The 16,200-nt window shown below is 67.1% G+C and overlaps 1 protein-coding gene across 1 annotated transcript; it reads right to left on the reverse strand.

The window, feature by feature from the left end:
- Window positions 1–270: 270 nt before the first annotated feature.
- PPRC1 (PPARG related coactivator 1) lies at window positions 271–14,022 on the reverse strand. The gene is made up of 14 exons (XM_087767253.1): window positions 13,870–14,022; window positions 9,861–10,004; window positions 9,586–9,741; window positions 9,015–9,134; window positions 5,856–8,628; window positions 5,401–5,454; window positions 4,928–4,988; window positions 4,491–4,558; window positions 3,550–4,348; window positions 1,815–1,994; window positions 1,580–1,643; window positions 1,210–1,331; window positions 916–1,067; window positions 271–608 (listed from the first exon to the last, which is right to left on the reverse strand). The coding sequence occupies exons 1-14, from the start codon at window positions 14,008–14,010 to the stop codon at window positions 505–507; spliced, it is 4,938 nt and encodes a 1,645-aa protein (XP_087623379.1). The 5' UTR covers window positions 14,011–14,022; the 3' UTR covers window positions 271–504.
- Between the last annotated feature and the right edge of the window lie 2,178 nt (window positions 14,023–16,200).

The raw sequence follows: 16,200 nt of genomic DNA on the forward strand, positions 1-16,200 counted from the left end.
AAACGGTCAGAGGGGTCTGCGCAGCCTGTCCTCAAAGAGGCCTTCACCCCGTGCCAGGCCATTTTGGGGGCTGCCACAGACCCCACAGAGCGGCTCAGTGACCCCAGTCATGCCCCATATCCCCCAGACGCCCCACTCCTGCACCCAGTCCCCGACCTGTGCTACCTCTCGTGGGGCCAGACCCTAGCACAGAGCCCCCGGGGTCCCGAGGGAGCACAGCCCGAGCCCACGCCTGGACCAGCCCGCACGAAGGAGGAGACGAGGCAGCGCTGCTGTTTGGGCATCCGCATTTATTACATGGCTGGGGCAAGCCTGGGGCTGCCACTCGCCTGGGCCCCTCCGGTCAAAGGCAAATGACCCGTCCTCCTTAAATATTGGTTATAAAACAAATTTCTTTTTTTCCTTTTTCTTTTTCTTAAAAACCCCATCTCTCTCTCTCCATACTTTTTTTGTCTTTTGTATTTGAGTATAAAAGTGGGGGCGGGCGCTCCGCCTCGCCTGCCGCTACCTCCGCAGGCTGCGCTGTGCCTGCCGCAGCAGCGTGTCGAAGTCCAGGGAGTCGAACTTGCTCTTGACGGGGGCCGGGTCGAAATCCTCCCGATTTGAGTCTGGAAGACAGAGGGAGAGGCTGCCTTGAGCCACGGGGACATCGGCACAGTTCCGGCCATCCCCACAGCAACTCCTTCCCATCTCGCTTCACGTGCCAACCTCTAGACCCAGAGCTGGGCTGATGGAGGACCAGACCTGGCCTCCATCACAGCGCTGGAGGGACGGGGAGCCCCCGTCCAACCTCCCCTCGGGGCAGGACTATCCCTGGACGTGGCCCTGCCCAGCCAAGCCTGACTGCCCCCAAGGATGGGGACCCCTACACCTCTGGGAAGGTGCCAGCCCCCAATCTGGGGCTGCGCGACTCACCCAAGTCGGCGTAGTTCCTCCTGCAGAACTGCCGGCGGCCGCCGAAGCACAGGTCGAAGGGCTGCTCGTCCGGGCGCCGCAGCTTGTGCCCGCTCTCAATAGCGGCAAAGGCTTCCTCGGCATAGCGGTAGGTGACAAAGCCATAGTTGTCCCTGAAGGAGGAGAAGGAAGGAGATCAGCAGCAACGCAGTGTTTTGTCCCTCCTTGGTCTGCACTGTCCCCTTGAGGAATGGGAAAAGGGCCAAGAGGAGCCTTCCCTGGGAAGAGGCTGCCCCACGTCCCCGCAGCTCTTACCCCTCGGAGCGGAAGTGCAGGGTGCACTCCTCGATGTCCCCGAACACAGAGAAGCGGTGCCGCAGCTCCGACCGTGTCATCCTGCTGGGGATCTTGCCAATAAACACAACTCGCCGCTCCTCCTGTGGGCAGGGATGCACCATCCCGTGAGATGGGAATGGGGGAACGCGGCCTCTCCGAGCCCTCCCGGTGAGCAGGACCTCTCGCACAGAGCATCCTCCCTGCATCGCCACCCATCACACCGTGCCCTGGCCAGAGCCTCCCGGCAATGCTGCCTGCCAGGCTGCGACCCCACGGCTTTCTGAAGTGATGGGAGGGGCTGGGGACCCCCAAATCTCCAGCCCCAGCTTCCCAGCCCTCCAGCACTCACTATTGCACGTTCCTTCTGGAGGATCCTCTGCCTTTGGTAGTGGTCTTGTGCATCGTAACTGTATCTGGCAGGGCAGAAACCGGACACGTGAGCTACAGGGTCACGGGGGTGCCAGAAGAGAGTGATCCCGGGCACAACGGAGATACTGAAGGAGTGGGTCCACCCCTGCCCAGGACACAGGAGGCCAGGAGATGGGTTGGGGGAGCTCACACTGCTGCAGAGTGGCCACACTCACCTTCTCCGCCTGTTACTCCTCCTGCGGGGCGAGGGGGAGCGGGAACGGGACTGGCTGCGGGACGTGGACCTGGACGAATAGGAGGACGTTGACGATGAGGATGAGGACCTGTCCCGGGACCTGCCATATGACCCACAGCTGGAGCGGGAGGAGGAGCTGTGGGAACATCTTGAGCGGTACCTGGGGGAAGGAGAGACACAGCTCAGTGCCGAGCCCTCCCCATGCCCAGCACCACGAGGCTCCGGAGAAGAAAAAGACCTCCATCCTCCCCAAGGTACCCAGCACCCCGCACGGACACGACCCATCCCCAAGGTGAGCTGGGCTATGGAAACCTCTGCCCAAGCTTGCCAGGGCAGTAACGACACTACAGAGACGTTGCTCCATTTGGTTCCAAACACAAAAAGGGAGCAGGCTCACAAGAGGCACAGCCTCTGAAGAGCAAGAAATAGTCACAGGGAACCGTGCAGGACATGGCTGCAACAGGGCAAGGGCCCAGGAGGGGCTGGGGCTGCTGTGCTGAGCCCCGCCTGGTGCACAGGATGACACTGGGGCCACCACATCCACGTTGCACTCAAGGGCCATGCAAACAGAGACCACGTGTGCCTCCAACCACACCGAGGGCCGTGGCACGCACTGGGACAGGGCTGGGCTGCTGTGCCCGCAGCCTCCTGCCTACAAGAGCTTCTCTGGCAGGGCCAGGCAAAGCTTAAGGGCAGCAGGACTGGAACCCCTCTGGGATCAAGCTGTACTGCCTCCAGTCAGCCCTCCCTAAACTTGCTGCCCACAGGCGGTCCTCGCCATAGGCAAACCCAGGCCCCAAGTGGGGCGGGCTGCCTGGTACTGCCATGTATTCCCCTGGAGGACAGCAAGTTAGGATGGCACAGTCCGTGGGGACATTTCCCAGCACAGGGCCAGCTGTATTTGCTGGAAATGCAAGCCAGACAGGGCAAGTCCCTGAGCTGCACATCCCTGGGCCACAGCACTATATATGTGCCCTTTCCAGCTCCAGCCTCCACACCTATTGGCCACTGATGGAGGGGCCTTGGCTGGACAAGCCCTTCATGCCCAGTGACCTGGGATGACTCCAAAACCAGTGACATCTCCAAAACTGGCTGAACCCCAGGGAAGGGCAGCTGAAGGATTCTTTGCCATCTCCAGTGCCTCCCACCCCAGCTGGGCCAGGCTGTGCATCACTCAGATGCACAAGGACTCCAGAAGAAATGCTTCCCGCAGAGACCAAGCTGCCCCACTTTCCTACGCAGCCACCTCCACCAGGAGCACGGGGAACCCCTGAGGCAGCCAAGCCAGACGGGTTTTTCTCTGCTTGCCTCCAGCAGCTCCTTGCTGCCATTGTGGCTCCTCTCATTTCCACACCTAGGGCTGTACCAGCCCCACAGCACAAACACCAACACCTGCATTAATACCCCAGCAAACGCATCCAAAAGCCAAGATGCAGCCAAGGACTCGTACCATGGTGCTCCAGGGCGGGTAAGGAAGCCTGGCTCAGAGGTGGCTTTGCAGGAACACCCGCCTAGACACGAGGTTCAGCCAGGGCAGGGTATCACAGCAGCTCCCCTGGTCTCTGCTGCTCACAGCGAGCCAGACACCCCTTCAGGGGGGCCATAAGGACAAAAAGGTTGGATACCTCCATAAAGAGGTGTCTGGGCACCCTTGCAAAAGACAGGCCACCAGGCAATTGCCCAAAGAGCAAGCAGACAACTGCTCCACCACTTACCTTCGCCACCGCTTGGGCGGTGGGGAGAACGACCGTGACCGGGATCGGGAGGATGAGGATGAAGATGAAGATGAGGACTCACTAGCTCCATCCGAACTGGAGCTGAAGGAGCGGCTGGCACGGCTCCTGCCAGCCCTCCAGGTGCCGGCAGAGGGGCTGGGCGAGTCCTGGGGTCTCCGGTAGCAGCGCAGGGACCTCTTGGCAGCAGCATGGCTGGGCTGGGCACTGGGAGTCCGCATCTCCTGGTCCCGGCAGGGGGATGCGGCTGGAGACAGGAGCACTGAGGTGGGGGGGCTGCTGCACCCGGCGGTGGCCTTGTTGGGGACGCTAGTCCGATAATCCAGGGGGGCTGGGCAGGCCGTCCCCAGGGGCTCCTGGCTGGGCCCCGTGGTGGTGGTGGGGGCTGGCGGGGTGGGCTTGGGCTGGTCCAGCGTCCATTTGGTTAAGGAGGAGATGGGTTTGATAGTGATGTCCCGGTGGTGTTTGACGTTCCAGCGGGAGCCGCCCTCAGTGGGGGGCTGCGTGCTGGGGCTGCTGTTGCTCTCCGGCCGTGCCGTGCCCGGGATGCAGTAGTCGTGGTCTCCCGAGCAGACGTGGCTGGGGGCTGAGCCAGCAGGGGCCGATGCCGGGCTCTTCCCCTGGAGCTTGCTCTGGGGCAACAGCTTGGCTTTTGTCAGCTTGGCTGTCTTCTGGGGCCCTTCCTGGGGCGCGGACCCGGGCGACTTGGCCTTGGCCAGCAGCGAGACAGCGGGCAATGGCTTCCAGAGCTGGTGGGGGGGCGTCGCTGGGGGGGTGAGGCCTGCGAGAGCACCGGAGGGCTTTCAAGAGCAGCCCCTTGCTGCAACCCGCCCAGCTGGGGCTCCCTCCCGGCCCATCTTCCCTCAAGCCCCGGGGTCTCCCCCAGCCCCACGGCAGGCTCCCTGCCTCACCCCGGACATTACCTGCCACGTTGGCCAGCTCAGAGGCCTGCAGGTTGTCTGGGGGCTTCCTGTCCTGCTGGGTCTCAGGCCTGAGAAGGGGAAAGGAGCTTTGTCAAACATCGGCCAAAGCCCAGCCCCAGTCTGCACACCTGGGGCACCTGCCCGAGCTGTCCCCTTGCCTGGACAGGGGAAAGTGAGGATCTGAGAGAGCTGCAAGGACGGAGCTTGCACAGCCCAGTCATGCCTAGCACTGCTTCCCCCAGTTTTTTCCCTTGGTGCCAGCTCTGGTCCCCAGCCCAGTGAGGAGCTCAGCTCCTCCTGGGCTGGTGGATGCAGCCCCTGGCACCATTTGGACCCTGCCAGAACCAAGAGCTGCCCCATGCCCCTGCTGAAGCCAGGGCTCAGCCCTCTGCCAGGCTCCATGCTGGGGCACTGGCTGCGGAGGTCTCGGTACTCACCCCGAGCTCCCTGCCGGCCGCCTGTCCTCGGGGGGCTGCACGAGAGCCTCCTCCTTCTTGGCTGAAAAGAGAGTGGGTGGGTGAGGGTGGCGAGAAGCTGGGGCTGGAGGGCAGGGGACAGACCCTGCATGGGACACACACACAGAGCACCCCAAGCACAGTGAGGGAGAGGTTTCATCATGCCCCAGACCAGCTCCTTGCAGAGAGCTGCTGCAAGTCCCCTTTCCTTCCCACGCTCTTCACCACCCCCTTGGCCGCCCCAGGAACCCCTGGCCGCTTTCACAGGCCAGGAAAAAGATGGGGGCAGAGACACTCCCAGGACAAGGCACCTGCCAGAGTAACACCAGCCCGCAGGCAGCAGCATCCCGGCCCCCCTGCTCCCACCCTGCTGCAGTGAGCATGGGCAGCCTGGGGAGGCTGGTGTGGCACAGAGGGAGCCCCGCGGGGGACAGCACAGCACGCCGCAACCGCACCTTCAGACTTCTCAAACTGCTCCAGCAGGCTGGACAGGTCGGTGGCTTCGATCCCTGGGCCAGGGAGAAAGCACAACAAGTCAGGCCAGCCAAAACCCTCCTGGCACCACAGGGATGCACCCCGGCCTCATCCTCCCCCTGCATCAGCCTCCCCGGGCGATGGGGCAAGCACTGGGGAGGAGAAGCAGCAGCTCCGCGTCTCCCGCAGCAGTGACAGGAGCACCCAGCTCTGCAGCCCCAGGAGGGACCAGTTTGGGCACAGCAAGTCCAGACCATCCACTGGAGGCAACGTCCTGGCAGGGTGCTGGGAAGAGGCTGCAAGCCCATGGGCACAGCTTTGCCACTCTCGCCCCCAGAAGTGCCAGGAACCAGTCCCGCTACCTGGGCTGCCAGCAGCACCGCAGCCTCGCCAGCTGGTGACACTCAGCCCAGTGCCCCGCAGCCCTCCTGCTCACCGATCTCGCTGATGAAGGCTTGCACGATGTCCTTGCTGCTGTCGCTGGGCTGCGCCGGGCTGAGGAGTGGCTGGTGCCTCCATGGCCGTGCGGCGGGTGCCTTGGTGGGCAGGCTGCTCTCTCGACCCGCTTTCGGTGGTGGTGCCACAGCCTGGGAGGTGGATTTATGGCCGGGTGGCTCCTGCCCAGCAGCTGCCTTGGGCTCCGGCATGGCTTTCTCCACTGCCCCCTTGCCAGGCCCTGCAGCCTCCTCCACAGGAGGGGTGCCAGGGGACTCCCCAACAGGGCCAGCAGCAGGGGACACCTCCGCAGAGCAATGGATGGCAGCTGGGGGGGCCTTTGGGAGCTGGGTGGGGGTTGCAGCCTGGGGCTCCTCTGGAGGCTGGGTGGGGGCAGCCTGGGTGGGGGCAGCCTGGGGGGCTGCCGTGTGCTGGGCTGGAGCTGCAGGAGGGACCCTGCTGGGCTGGGCAGCAACAGTGGATGGGGCTGCCAGGGGCTGGGCAGGGGCTTGGGCCGGGGATGGAGGGGCCTTGGGGAGAGAGCTCTCCCCTGCCAGCCGTGCCTGCCTCCTGGGGTCCGACACCCTGCTGGTAGCCGGCCTGGCCAGGCCACCTGCAGCCCCCATCTCGCCGGCCAGGGTGGCAGGTGGCTGGGCAGGGAAGGCCGGCGGCTCCGGGCAGCTGAGTGACGGGGTGGCAGGAGGCTGCCCGTGCAGGAGGGCTGTGCTGGGGTGGCCACCAGCTGGGAAGGCGGCAGCGCCCTGCAGCACCGCTCCAGGGTCCCCATACGCCAGGGGAGGCACCGGAGGTGGCATGGGGATTCCTGGCCAGTAAGATGGCGGTGCCCACCCTACCGGGGCATAGGGGCCGCCGGGGCCAAAGGGAGGTGGGGGCGGCACGGCCGGCGGGGGCCAGGCCATGGCCGGAGGCGGGAGGCCAGGCACCATGTGAAAAGTACTGGGGGACCCAGCACTGGGCGGTGGGGGCAAACCATGGCAGCCCATGGGCTGCGGGCCGAAGCAGGGCCAGGAAGGCACTGGTGGGTAAAGGGCATAAGCACCGGCAGAGGCTGGTGGCATCCCGGCGGGGGCCGCCCCAGCGGCTGGGGGCACATTTGGCGTGACAAAAGGCATTGGTGTTGATGGGGGTTGTGGAGCCGTGGCGGGTGCCGGAGCCGAAGTCGGAGTGGTGGGAGCTTTGCTGGCAGGAGAAGGCACAGCAGCGGGGCTGGTGGGTTTCTCCGGGCTCTTCTGAGCGCCAGCCGCCTCAGTGGCGGGGCACACAGGCGACACCAGGCAGGGGATCTCCGCCAGCTCTGTCGGAGGCTCAGGGACGCTGGGCCACTTGCTGGCCGCTTGCTTCTCTCCGTCCTTCCTGCTGCCCGGGCTGGGCTGGCGGTGCAGCATGCGGATGCGGTATTCCCGCAGGCTCAGGGCCTTGGGTTTGGCTTCCTTGGGCAAGCCCTCGCTCGGCTCTGCCGCTGGCAGGCTCTGGGGTGGCTCTGGCCCCACGCCTTGCTCTGAGGGAGGAGAGGCAGCCTCCAAGACCCCGGTACCCTGTCCGGCAGCTGGCTGCACATCCCCCTCACCCTCAGCCTGGTCGGCTGGGCTGGGACACGCCGCTGCTGGCGGCTCCTCCACATTCGGTGCAGTCTTCTCTGGAGGCACCACGGTCTCAGCCTCCTCCAGGGGTACGCTCACCGCTTCTGGTACTGGCTCCTTCTGCAGCTCCTGCTGTGCTTTCTCGGGCAGGGAGGCCCCCGCCGTGCTCCGGGGCCTGCCCCGGGGCCGCGGTGCCCGCTCGGCACGCAGCTCCATCTGCCCCTCCTTCCGGGCTCGCTCCAGCTGCCGCGCCAGGAAGTCTGAGACCTGGACAGAGGGACGCGCTGCCTGCCGCCAGCTGGTGGGCGGCTGGCCCGGGGGCTGCCCGGAGCCGGCCGAGCGGAGCCGGTGGGCCATGCAGTCCCTGCCTGGCCTGGCCTGCTCGCTTTGGTCCTCCTCTGCTTTCTTTTTCCGACTCTTCCTTGCTCTCTCACGGCCACGGCCCTTCTCGGTGCCCTCGCATTTGCTGCCTGCCGGTGCCTCCGTGCTGCACCGGGAGCTGCTGTCAGGACTGCAGGCTCTGGGTGCTGCTGTCTCCGGTGGGGATGTGCTCTCTGGGGTAGTGCAGGAAGGCTCCTTCCCAGGCGGTTTCTCCTCCTTCCCGTTTTCCTGGGCTGGAGCTCCTGGCAGCTCCTCTCGATCCTCTGGGATTGACTCTCCGGTACCCTCCTCTGCTCCCAGGAGCTGGGGGTCCTGGTCGGGGAAGCTGGGGGCCAGCGGCTGCAGCACCACGGGGATCTCCACGCTCTCCCCCTCACCAGGCACAACTTCCAGCAAGACGGGACCGCTGAGGAGCTCCTTGGCCATGGGCTCAGCCTCGGGGTCGAGGCACACAGTGAAAGTAGGCAGGCAGTAAGGGTGCATGGACTTCACCAGCTCGCTCAGGGACACGTCACTCGTGTTGATGATGCAGGGGTCTTCATGCTCCTCCAGTGCCGCCCCGGCCCCACTCATGCAGAACTCGGCAGCCTCCATGCTGCTGTCTAGCTCCAGGCTCAAGGCAGCCTCCTCCTCCTCTTCCTCCCCATCGCTGCGCTGTGGCAAGGGCTGCTCTCGGGCCCAGTGCCGGCCCAGCTTCCTCTCCACCCTCGGGGTGCTGCAGACTTGCTTCTTCGGCAGCACTGGGTCCTCGAGGCCGTGAGTGGCACGGTCCCAAGCCAGGTCTGTGTCCGTCTGGGAAGGGGAACCAGAGCGAGCGTCAACTCCGGGGCTTTCACCTGACCCCCCAGGCACAGCCAGCTGTGGGTCTGCTACAACTCTGCAGCAAAGCCCCTGGGCAGATGAAAAGCTGGAACACATTTGACCCCCCAGTAAGACACGACAGAGCTGGAAACCCACCATCCCTACAGGGGCATCCACAGCATCCCCAGTCCCACAGCACCCACCAGCCAGGGCAGCCCCTGCTCCCACTGCCACCGGTGCCCGGCAAAGGCATCGCTTCTGGGAGAGGATGCCTGTGCCGGGCAGGCAGGTAGGGGCCCGGGGGCAGCAGCAGGGACACAGTTACCCCAGCACCACCCCGACGCTGCTCCTTCGGCTTCCCCTGCTGAGCTGCTCACCTTCCCAACCACAGAGATGCTGCTGCTGCTGCTGCTCAGAGGCCTGAGAGCCTTGGGCTGCTCCAGGGCAGGGCTCTCGCACTCCAGCAATGGCCGGGATAAGCTCAGAAACTTCTGAAACTGGAGAGAAGGCAAACAGAGCATGAGGCAGCAGCACGTTTCTGCTGCCAGAGGGGACAGGCCACCCCTGGCCCTGCAGCAGCCATGCATGTCACCCTGCAGAGCCCGGGAGCAAGCTCAGCCCCGTTTCACCCATGGCGCGTGCAGCCCTGGTTGGTCATGCACAGGGGGACACGCTGCTTCCCGGAGCCTCCAGCACATCTCTGGCCGAGACCCAAGGTGAAGGCATGGCCCCCCGAGCCTGCACAGGAGCCCTGGGGATAGCCAGGGCTGGCTCAGCCCTTCTCTCATGTTGCTGGTCATAAGGATTGTCCCAGGGTGCTGGGAACCAGGGTGCCACCACCTCAAGGCACCCCCATGCCAGGACCTGGCTGGAAGAGGCTCGGCAGAGCCCTGCCTGAGCATCTTCCAACCCGTTTTGGGGTTGGGCTGGCTCTGCCCCACAACTCACTGAGGGATTCTCCCGCTCCCGAGGCGAGGTCAGCAGCTCCGCATCCATGATGGTGTCAAAGGGGGACAGGGTCTCGTCGTCCGTGCTGTCCAGGATCTCGGTGATGGCAGTCAGCAGGGACAGCTCGTTCTGCGCATCCAGGCAGGCCTTGCTCTGCTGCAAGGGCAGGGGCGGTCTCAGGACCCGGCCATGGGGGACGCTGCTGCCACCTCTGCCCATGCCACAGCTGGAGCCAGCCCAGCCACTGCTTCCCACACCCGCGCGTGGGCTCCCACCTCGCTCAGAGAGAGGTCCTCGATGATGGAGATCACAGAGGAGTCAAGATAGTTCTGCATCGTCCCCAGGATCTCTTCGGCCTCCAGGATGGTTTCTGCGTCCAGTGACGTCAAGTTCAGGTCGTCCTCCTCAAGGGAAAAGCACTGTGGAGGAACACAGGGAGCCAGGTAAACACTTTGCAAAGCACCACTACCAGCGCCGATCCCGTCCGCAGCGCACATGGGCCCCCGGCAGCCTGCGCTGCAAAGAGCGGCGAAACTCACCGCCATGCCCCCAGCATCCCCAAACGCGCCCGGGGGGCAGGCGGCACAGGGGACCCTCCTGCCCTGCTTTTCAGGAGAGGTTCTGGCTAGTCCACCCCGCTGCACAAAGCCCTGTGCTGCTTCCCGCCTGAGACCCTTTCTGATTACCAGGGATGCCTCCACACCAAAAACTCCCGCCCGATTCGCTCCGCAGTTACAGGACTGGGAAAGACGAACCGATAAACCCTCAGCGATTCCCAGGCTCTGCCCAACACCCCGCACCGCTCGTGCTGGACGGGGAGGGGAGAGGCAGGCTCCCCCCGCCCCACGGACTGTCACGCGCTCCTCCGACTCCGGCTGTCGGCGCTTCAGATAAGCCCCAAAACATTACGAAATTCATAACAAAAGCGCAGGAGTCAGCAACAGGGATGCAGCCAGCTGCCACTGCCAGGGCCCTACCCCGACACCTCTGCTGCAAGAGTACACGGGCTGTGCTCGCAATCCAGGACCAAATCGGCTTTGTTGCTGTGCTTCCTTCAAATTCCCAGCCCCACATCCTTTCCAGACCCCCAGCCAGCTCTGGGGATGCTCAGGTAATGCCGGATTACTTCAGAAAGGTCTTTGCTCCGTGTTCTGCGGTGCCACGCAGCGCAGCACTGCAGGGCGGCCAGGAAAAGCGAGATGCCGGCGAGGGCAGGGGCTGCAGCCCCCGGCCAAGCAGAGCCACCAGACACGCAGCCTCTGCGAGGAGCAGAGTAGCAGTGCAGTCGTGTCGCCGGCACGAGACAGGACGCGAATTCCTGTTTGCAGATGGGCTTAGGCAGAGATAACGCAGGCAGGGAAGATAAGGGCACCAAGGACGGAGCCCTGGGAGAGCACACCTCCCTCCCGAAGCTGGCAGGGAACAGGCAGCGAGCCATCCTACCCGCGCAGCAGCACGGGGAGAATTTGGCGGACCCTGGGGGATGCGCATCTGATGGGGCTCACCCACATTTCTCACAGGTACCGCAGCTTGCACAAGCCTGAGCCCACGCAGGACAAAACGCCCCCCGTCCCTGTACGATACCTGCCTGCACTTTGAAATCCTCTTCTGGCAAGAGGGAAGCTGCACCGGAGGGAGAGCAGGCATTTCACTAAATAGGTGTTTCCTAAAACATGGCAGCAGCAAAGCCACGTGCCCAAACCCCTGGTCGCTGGCGCTCTTCAGAGACTTGCCCCCATCAGACAGGGCAGGCGCCTCTGGCCACAGCACAGCCAGGAGCCCCGTGCAATCCTGGAGCACAGGCATCCCAGGACCAGGCAGGCAATCAGAGCCAGGACCCCCACGGCAACGCCCCGCATCCACCCGGCCCAAATCCCCGCAGCCTGTTACTGCGTGCCGACACAGCAGCACCGAGGAGCGGGAGCCTGCAGTGGTTTGGGGCTCGGCGGGCGGCTCGGCAGCCCGGGCACCCTCTCCTAGGGCTCTCCGCCTGGAAGCAGAGCCCACCGGTGACACTGGGGCGCCGCTCTACCCCGCCGTGCAGATCAGGCTGTGGAGTGGTTTTACCGCTCAGCATCTCCAGTCCCCTCCCTCGGCCAGCGCTGGCTGCCGGTCAGAGCCCGGCGCAGAGCCCCGCTGGCAGCCGCCTACAGCGCAGCCTGGCAGCGATTCCCAGCCAATCCTCCTGGAGATACTGGGAGGAGCAGGGAAGCACACCCAGGCTCACACGCTCAGCACTGCCAAGCGCCGGCGTGCAGCCCTGAGTCAGCGGTGACCAGCAGGCAGAGGCGCCCGGGCCGCCGGAGCAGCCAGTGGCAGGGATCTCACGGAGCATCAGCAGCCGAGGGACGCGGGGGCGGCTCACCCCTGCCTGCTGACGGCACGGGGGGACCGAGGGATGCCCCCGGGGTCGCACGGGCCTGCCTGTCTTGCCACGGGGCTGGCTCTCCCCAAAGGCAGCGTCTAATAAGAGGTTTCCAGCTGTGACCGGCACTGGACGCTTGGAGGGAGGGAAGTAAAATCCTCCCACTCAAACGGCCTCTTCCCGCGGCTCCTGCCCGCAGCCCGGGAGGGAGGGCAGGCGGGCGATCTCCCAAGCCCTCCTCGATTCCTTTGACTCAGCGCCTTGCAAGAAGGAGTCGCACAGCTGTGAGTCACCGGCGAAGGAGGCTGCGTTCCCCCAGGACTCCCTTTGATCCACCTGGGGCCGGGCACCTCCTGCAGCCCTCGCCGCTTATGTGTCGGGGCGGGGGTACGAACCAGCCCGGCCTGCTCCCGCGTCCCTGCCCGCCCTCCTCCCCGCCAGAGACCCCCGTCCCCCCTCACTCGGGGGGACACCATCTGCGCCCTCCCAGCTCCCTGTGTTTGCTTTACGCTCAGCAGGGAAGAGCCCGCAGGTCACGGGGACGTTCAAGGACAGGCTTGGGCTCAGGCCGTGCCGTACCCAAGCAGCCGGTGCTGCCGGGGAGAAGGGAGGATGCCCGCAGCCCCAGAGTGACCTCTGGGCACGCGGGGAGCCGGGATTCGAGCCAAGAGCTTGAGATGGAGATGGCCTGAGCGCGGCCACCAGCTCCTGCAGCACGCAACCGGAGCAGGGGACACCACGCTCGATGCCGCGGTACCCAGGAGGCACAACCGAGGCCTGGGCAGGCAGCTGCCCGTCCGAGCTGCGCCGGCGACGCGTGACACGTGTGCCCAGCGTGCCGTGCCGGGGCTACGCCCCAAGCAGAGAGCAGCCATCCTCCCCGCGCTGGCCGCGGGCAGGCTGCCAAGGCAGCCCTCACCTGGCCGGAGCCACTGGCAAGGGCACGGGCGAGCCTGGGAAGCCGGGGGGCTGCAGCCGGCCGGTGCGGCACCGGCTGAGGATGCTCTGCGGATTCCTCAGCTGCTTTTAGGAAGCGTCAGGCTGGAACGCACCTCTCCCCCCCAAACGCAGACAGCTCCCTCCGCGCCAGGGAGAGGCGAGACGGGCTCGGCGTCCCCCTGCCCGGGCTCGGGGCGCGGGGTCTCCCCCGGGGCAGCCCCCTGGTCGGGCCGGAGCACCCTGCAAGGTGCAGAAGCGCGGGGTCCCCGAAACCCCAACCCACGCAGGGAGCAGGTGCCCCCGGGTGCCGCGCTCCCCACCCAGGCAGCAGCGCACCCGCACCCCGCGGCCCGGCCCGGCGGGACCCCACCGGCACCGGTGACACGGGCGATGGCCGGTGTCCCGGCACCGCGCCCCGGCGCGGGAGACGCTTCCCCCCAGGATAAACCCCCGCTTCCCCCGGTGCAGCGAGGGGAAGCTCCCCCGTCCCGGAGCGCCCCGCCTGCTCCACCGGGAGCTCCTGACACCGAAACCGGCGGCTGTCGGTGTCCCAAATCCTCCCCCCCCCCCCCCGCGGCCGCAGGTGGCGGAGGGCGGCGCCGGGATGGAGGGACCCCGGCGGGGCGGGGGGTATCCGGCCGGCGCCCCCCCGGCCCCCGCTCCCCGGGGGCTCAGTGTCACCTCCCGCGGGGGGCACCGAGACCCCCGCCCCGGCGGGTCCCGGGGCCGTGCCGCGGCCCCCCCGCCCCGCTGCCGCCGCCGCCGCCGCCGCCGCCGCCACCCAACCGCGGCGGGAGAGCACCGGGCGCCCCGCTCCGCCCGCGGGAGGGACGCCCCCCGCCGCGGCAGGGCCCCCCCCCCCAGCCCGCCGCCGGCGCGGCGGGCCCGCTCCCGGCACACGTGGTGCCGCCGCCGCCGCGGGAGCCGCCCCGGCCTCCACGTGTCACGGCGCGGCCCGCCAGCGCCCCGCCACCGCCTACCTGCAGGGGGCTGCCGGCGCGGAGAGGCGGCTCGCGCGGGGCTCCGCCGCCCGCCAGCCCGCGGGGAGCGGCCCCGGCCGCGGCACCGCCGACCCCGGCCCCGGCCGCGGCGGGCACCGCTCCGCCCCGCAGCGCCGCCATCTTGGCGCCTCCGCTCCCAGCGCGGCCACTGCCGGCCGCGGCACGTGACCGCCGCCCGCCCCGCACTACAGCTCCCGGCGGCCACCGCGCCGCCCCGCCCCGCCCCGCGCGGGGCACGCCGGGAGCGCACCCCTTCGCCGCCGGCGGGACTGCAGCTGGCGGCGGCTGCGGTGCCCGGCCGCGGTGGGGCGGGCGGCCATCTTGAGTGCGGGCAGGCCTCGGCGCTTCGCCGCCATCTTTGCGGCGGGAGAGGGCGAGGAGGGTGGGCCCCGCCCCGCGGCCGGCGGTGGGCGGGGCGGAGCGGGCGTCACTGGCGGGAAGCGCCCAATCGGGGCGGGGCGGCCGCGCGTTTTCCCGCGGCGCCGGCGGGGCCCGCCCCGCTGCCGGCTCTGCCGCACACGTGGGCGCGGCGGCCTCCTCCCGGGGGCCACGCGTGTCCCCCGCCGGTCCCCCGGGGAGCGGGGGCGGAGCTGCTGCAGGAGCAGCGCCCGGCCGGGGCTCGCTGCCCCCGGCTGCCCGGCGCCGGGGAGGTGCCTTTGCAGCGAGCCAGCCAAACCTCGCGCAGCCAAACCTCGCGTGGGGCTGGCGGGGGTGACACGCGTGTGCGGTGGGCAAGGGGGAATGAATAAAAGCTACGGGGGTGAAAGGCGGGATGGGCACCGGGAGCTGCCCTGCAGCCGCGGGGCAGGACTGGGGCCGGGTAACAGAGCTCTGCGGGGCCGGCACGCCGAGAACCGCCTGCGGGACACGGGGATGGGAGGAAGCCGCGCTCGCCCCGTTTGGCACAGCCGCGGTCCGGCCCAGCTCCCCGGGAAGGGCCCGGGGGTGCCGGTGCACCCGGCTCTCGGCCCGGCTCTGTTCTGTACGCCCCTTCGGGCGCTGTCACCTCCCGCAGCTCTTTGCCGGCCTCCCCGACGGCAGGATCGCCTGGCGGGGCACAGGGCCGTGCTCACGGCAGCGCTGGCAGGAGCTCTGCAGCGCAGGATTCGCCTGACGGGAGCCGATTGTCCTGGCCTCTCCATCCGTCCCTGGGGCTCGGACCTGCCCAGGCCAGATTCCCTTGGGGACCCGCAGGACAGAGCCGCCCGTCACCGAGCCAGGGCATGTCTGACAGCGGAGCCTCGTCCTGCCGCTCTCCTCCCTTCCACCCCCGCCACGAGGGACTTTCATCTGCGATCGCTTGTCCCGCGTCACCTCCTGCCTCGCAGGGGCTGCTCCTCCCTAGCAACAAACAGGCTTTCGGCTAGGGTGGCTGCTGCCCTCCTCCTCCTCCAAGCAGCCCGTAGCACCTTCAAGCCTCTCGCCAACACCCTTGTCCGGCCAAAACGCCAGCTGAGCAGCAGCCGGGCGGCTGGGTCCTCCTCCAGGGCCGTGGACCCGTGCCCGAGCACCGGAGAGCGCCCGCTGGGATGTGGATGTGTCGGTAAGGGGGGATGTGAGCGCAGCCCAGGGTGCAGGCGCGGGAGGGTGCGTTGGCTCTAACAACAGGCTCCTCGGGCCAGCGCTCGCCCCGGCACTGCAGAGGGAGCAGGGAAGCCTGGGCAAGCACTTCAGGCCACCTGCGACCCAGGAGCGGTTGTCCCTCTGAAAGACGCTTTGCTCCTCCTGAGCTCAACATGTCCAAAGCAAGCAACAAGTCACTTTGGAAAAGCCCGTGTCTCTCCACCAGCCCGAGGAGAAGCCGGTTGTGACCCGGCACCCAGGGACCTGCCAACAGGGATGCGGAGCGGTGCTGCCCTCAGAGCCCCGCAGCTTTCCTTCTCCTGCTCCAAACCCTCCTCTCCCTGGGGCGCACCCATGGCGTGCGGTGACCTGTCTAATCACCTCATTCCTGCACGTCGCAGGACCCCGTGGCACCGCAAGGCTGATCCCCTGCAGAGCAAGCCTAGCCTGGTGCAGGTGCTGCACGTGTGACTGTATTCCCTGCACGTGGGGTCCCTGGGGTGCAACCAGAGGGAAACCCATGCGCGGGTACCTCCTTCCCCGGTATGACCCACGGCAGGGGTGCTGGTTTATAAGGAAAAACAAACAACAGGCAGAAAGGACAATGCGCATACAGCTCCCCTCCCTCCACGCGTGGCGATGGTGTCCCCGGCAAACAGCCCATCCCGATGCTGCCCGGTGCCACCCAGGCTCAGCGTGTGCAGCACCCACAGCTTGCTCAGGGCTAACGGGAACAGATTGCAAAGG

This window comes from Nipponia nippon, unplaced genomic scaffold, assembly GCF_047370975.1.
Source record: "Nipponia nippon isolate SJK-2023a ecotype South Korea unplaced genomic scaffold, ASM4737097v1 scaffold_3, whole genome shotgun sequence".
In the NCBI taxonomy this organism is placed as follows: domain Eukaryota; kingdom Metazoa; phylum Chordata; class Aves; order Pelecaniformes; family Threskiornithidae; genus Nipponia; species Nipponia nippon.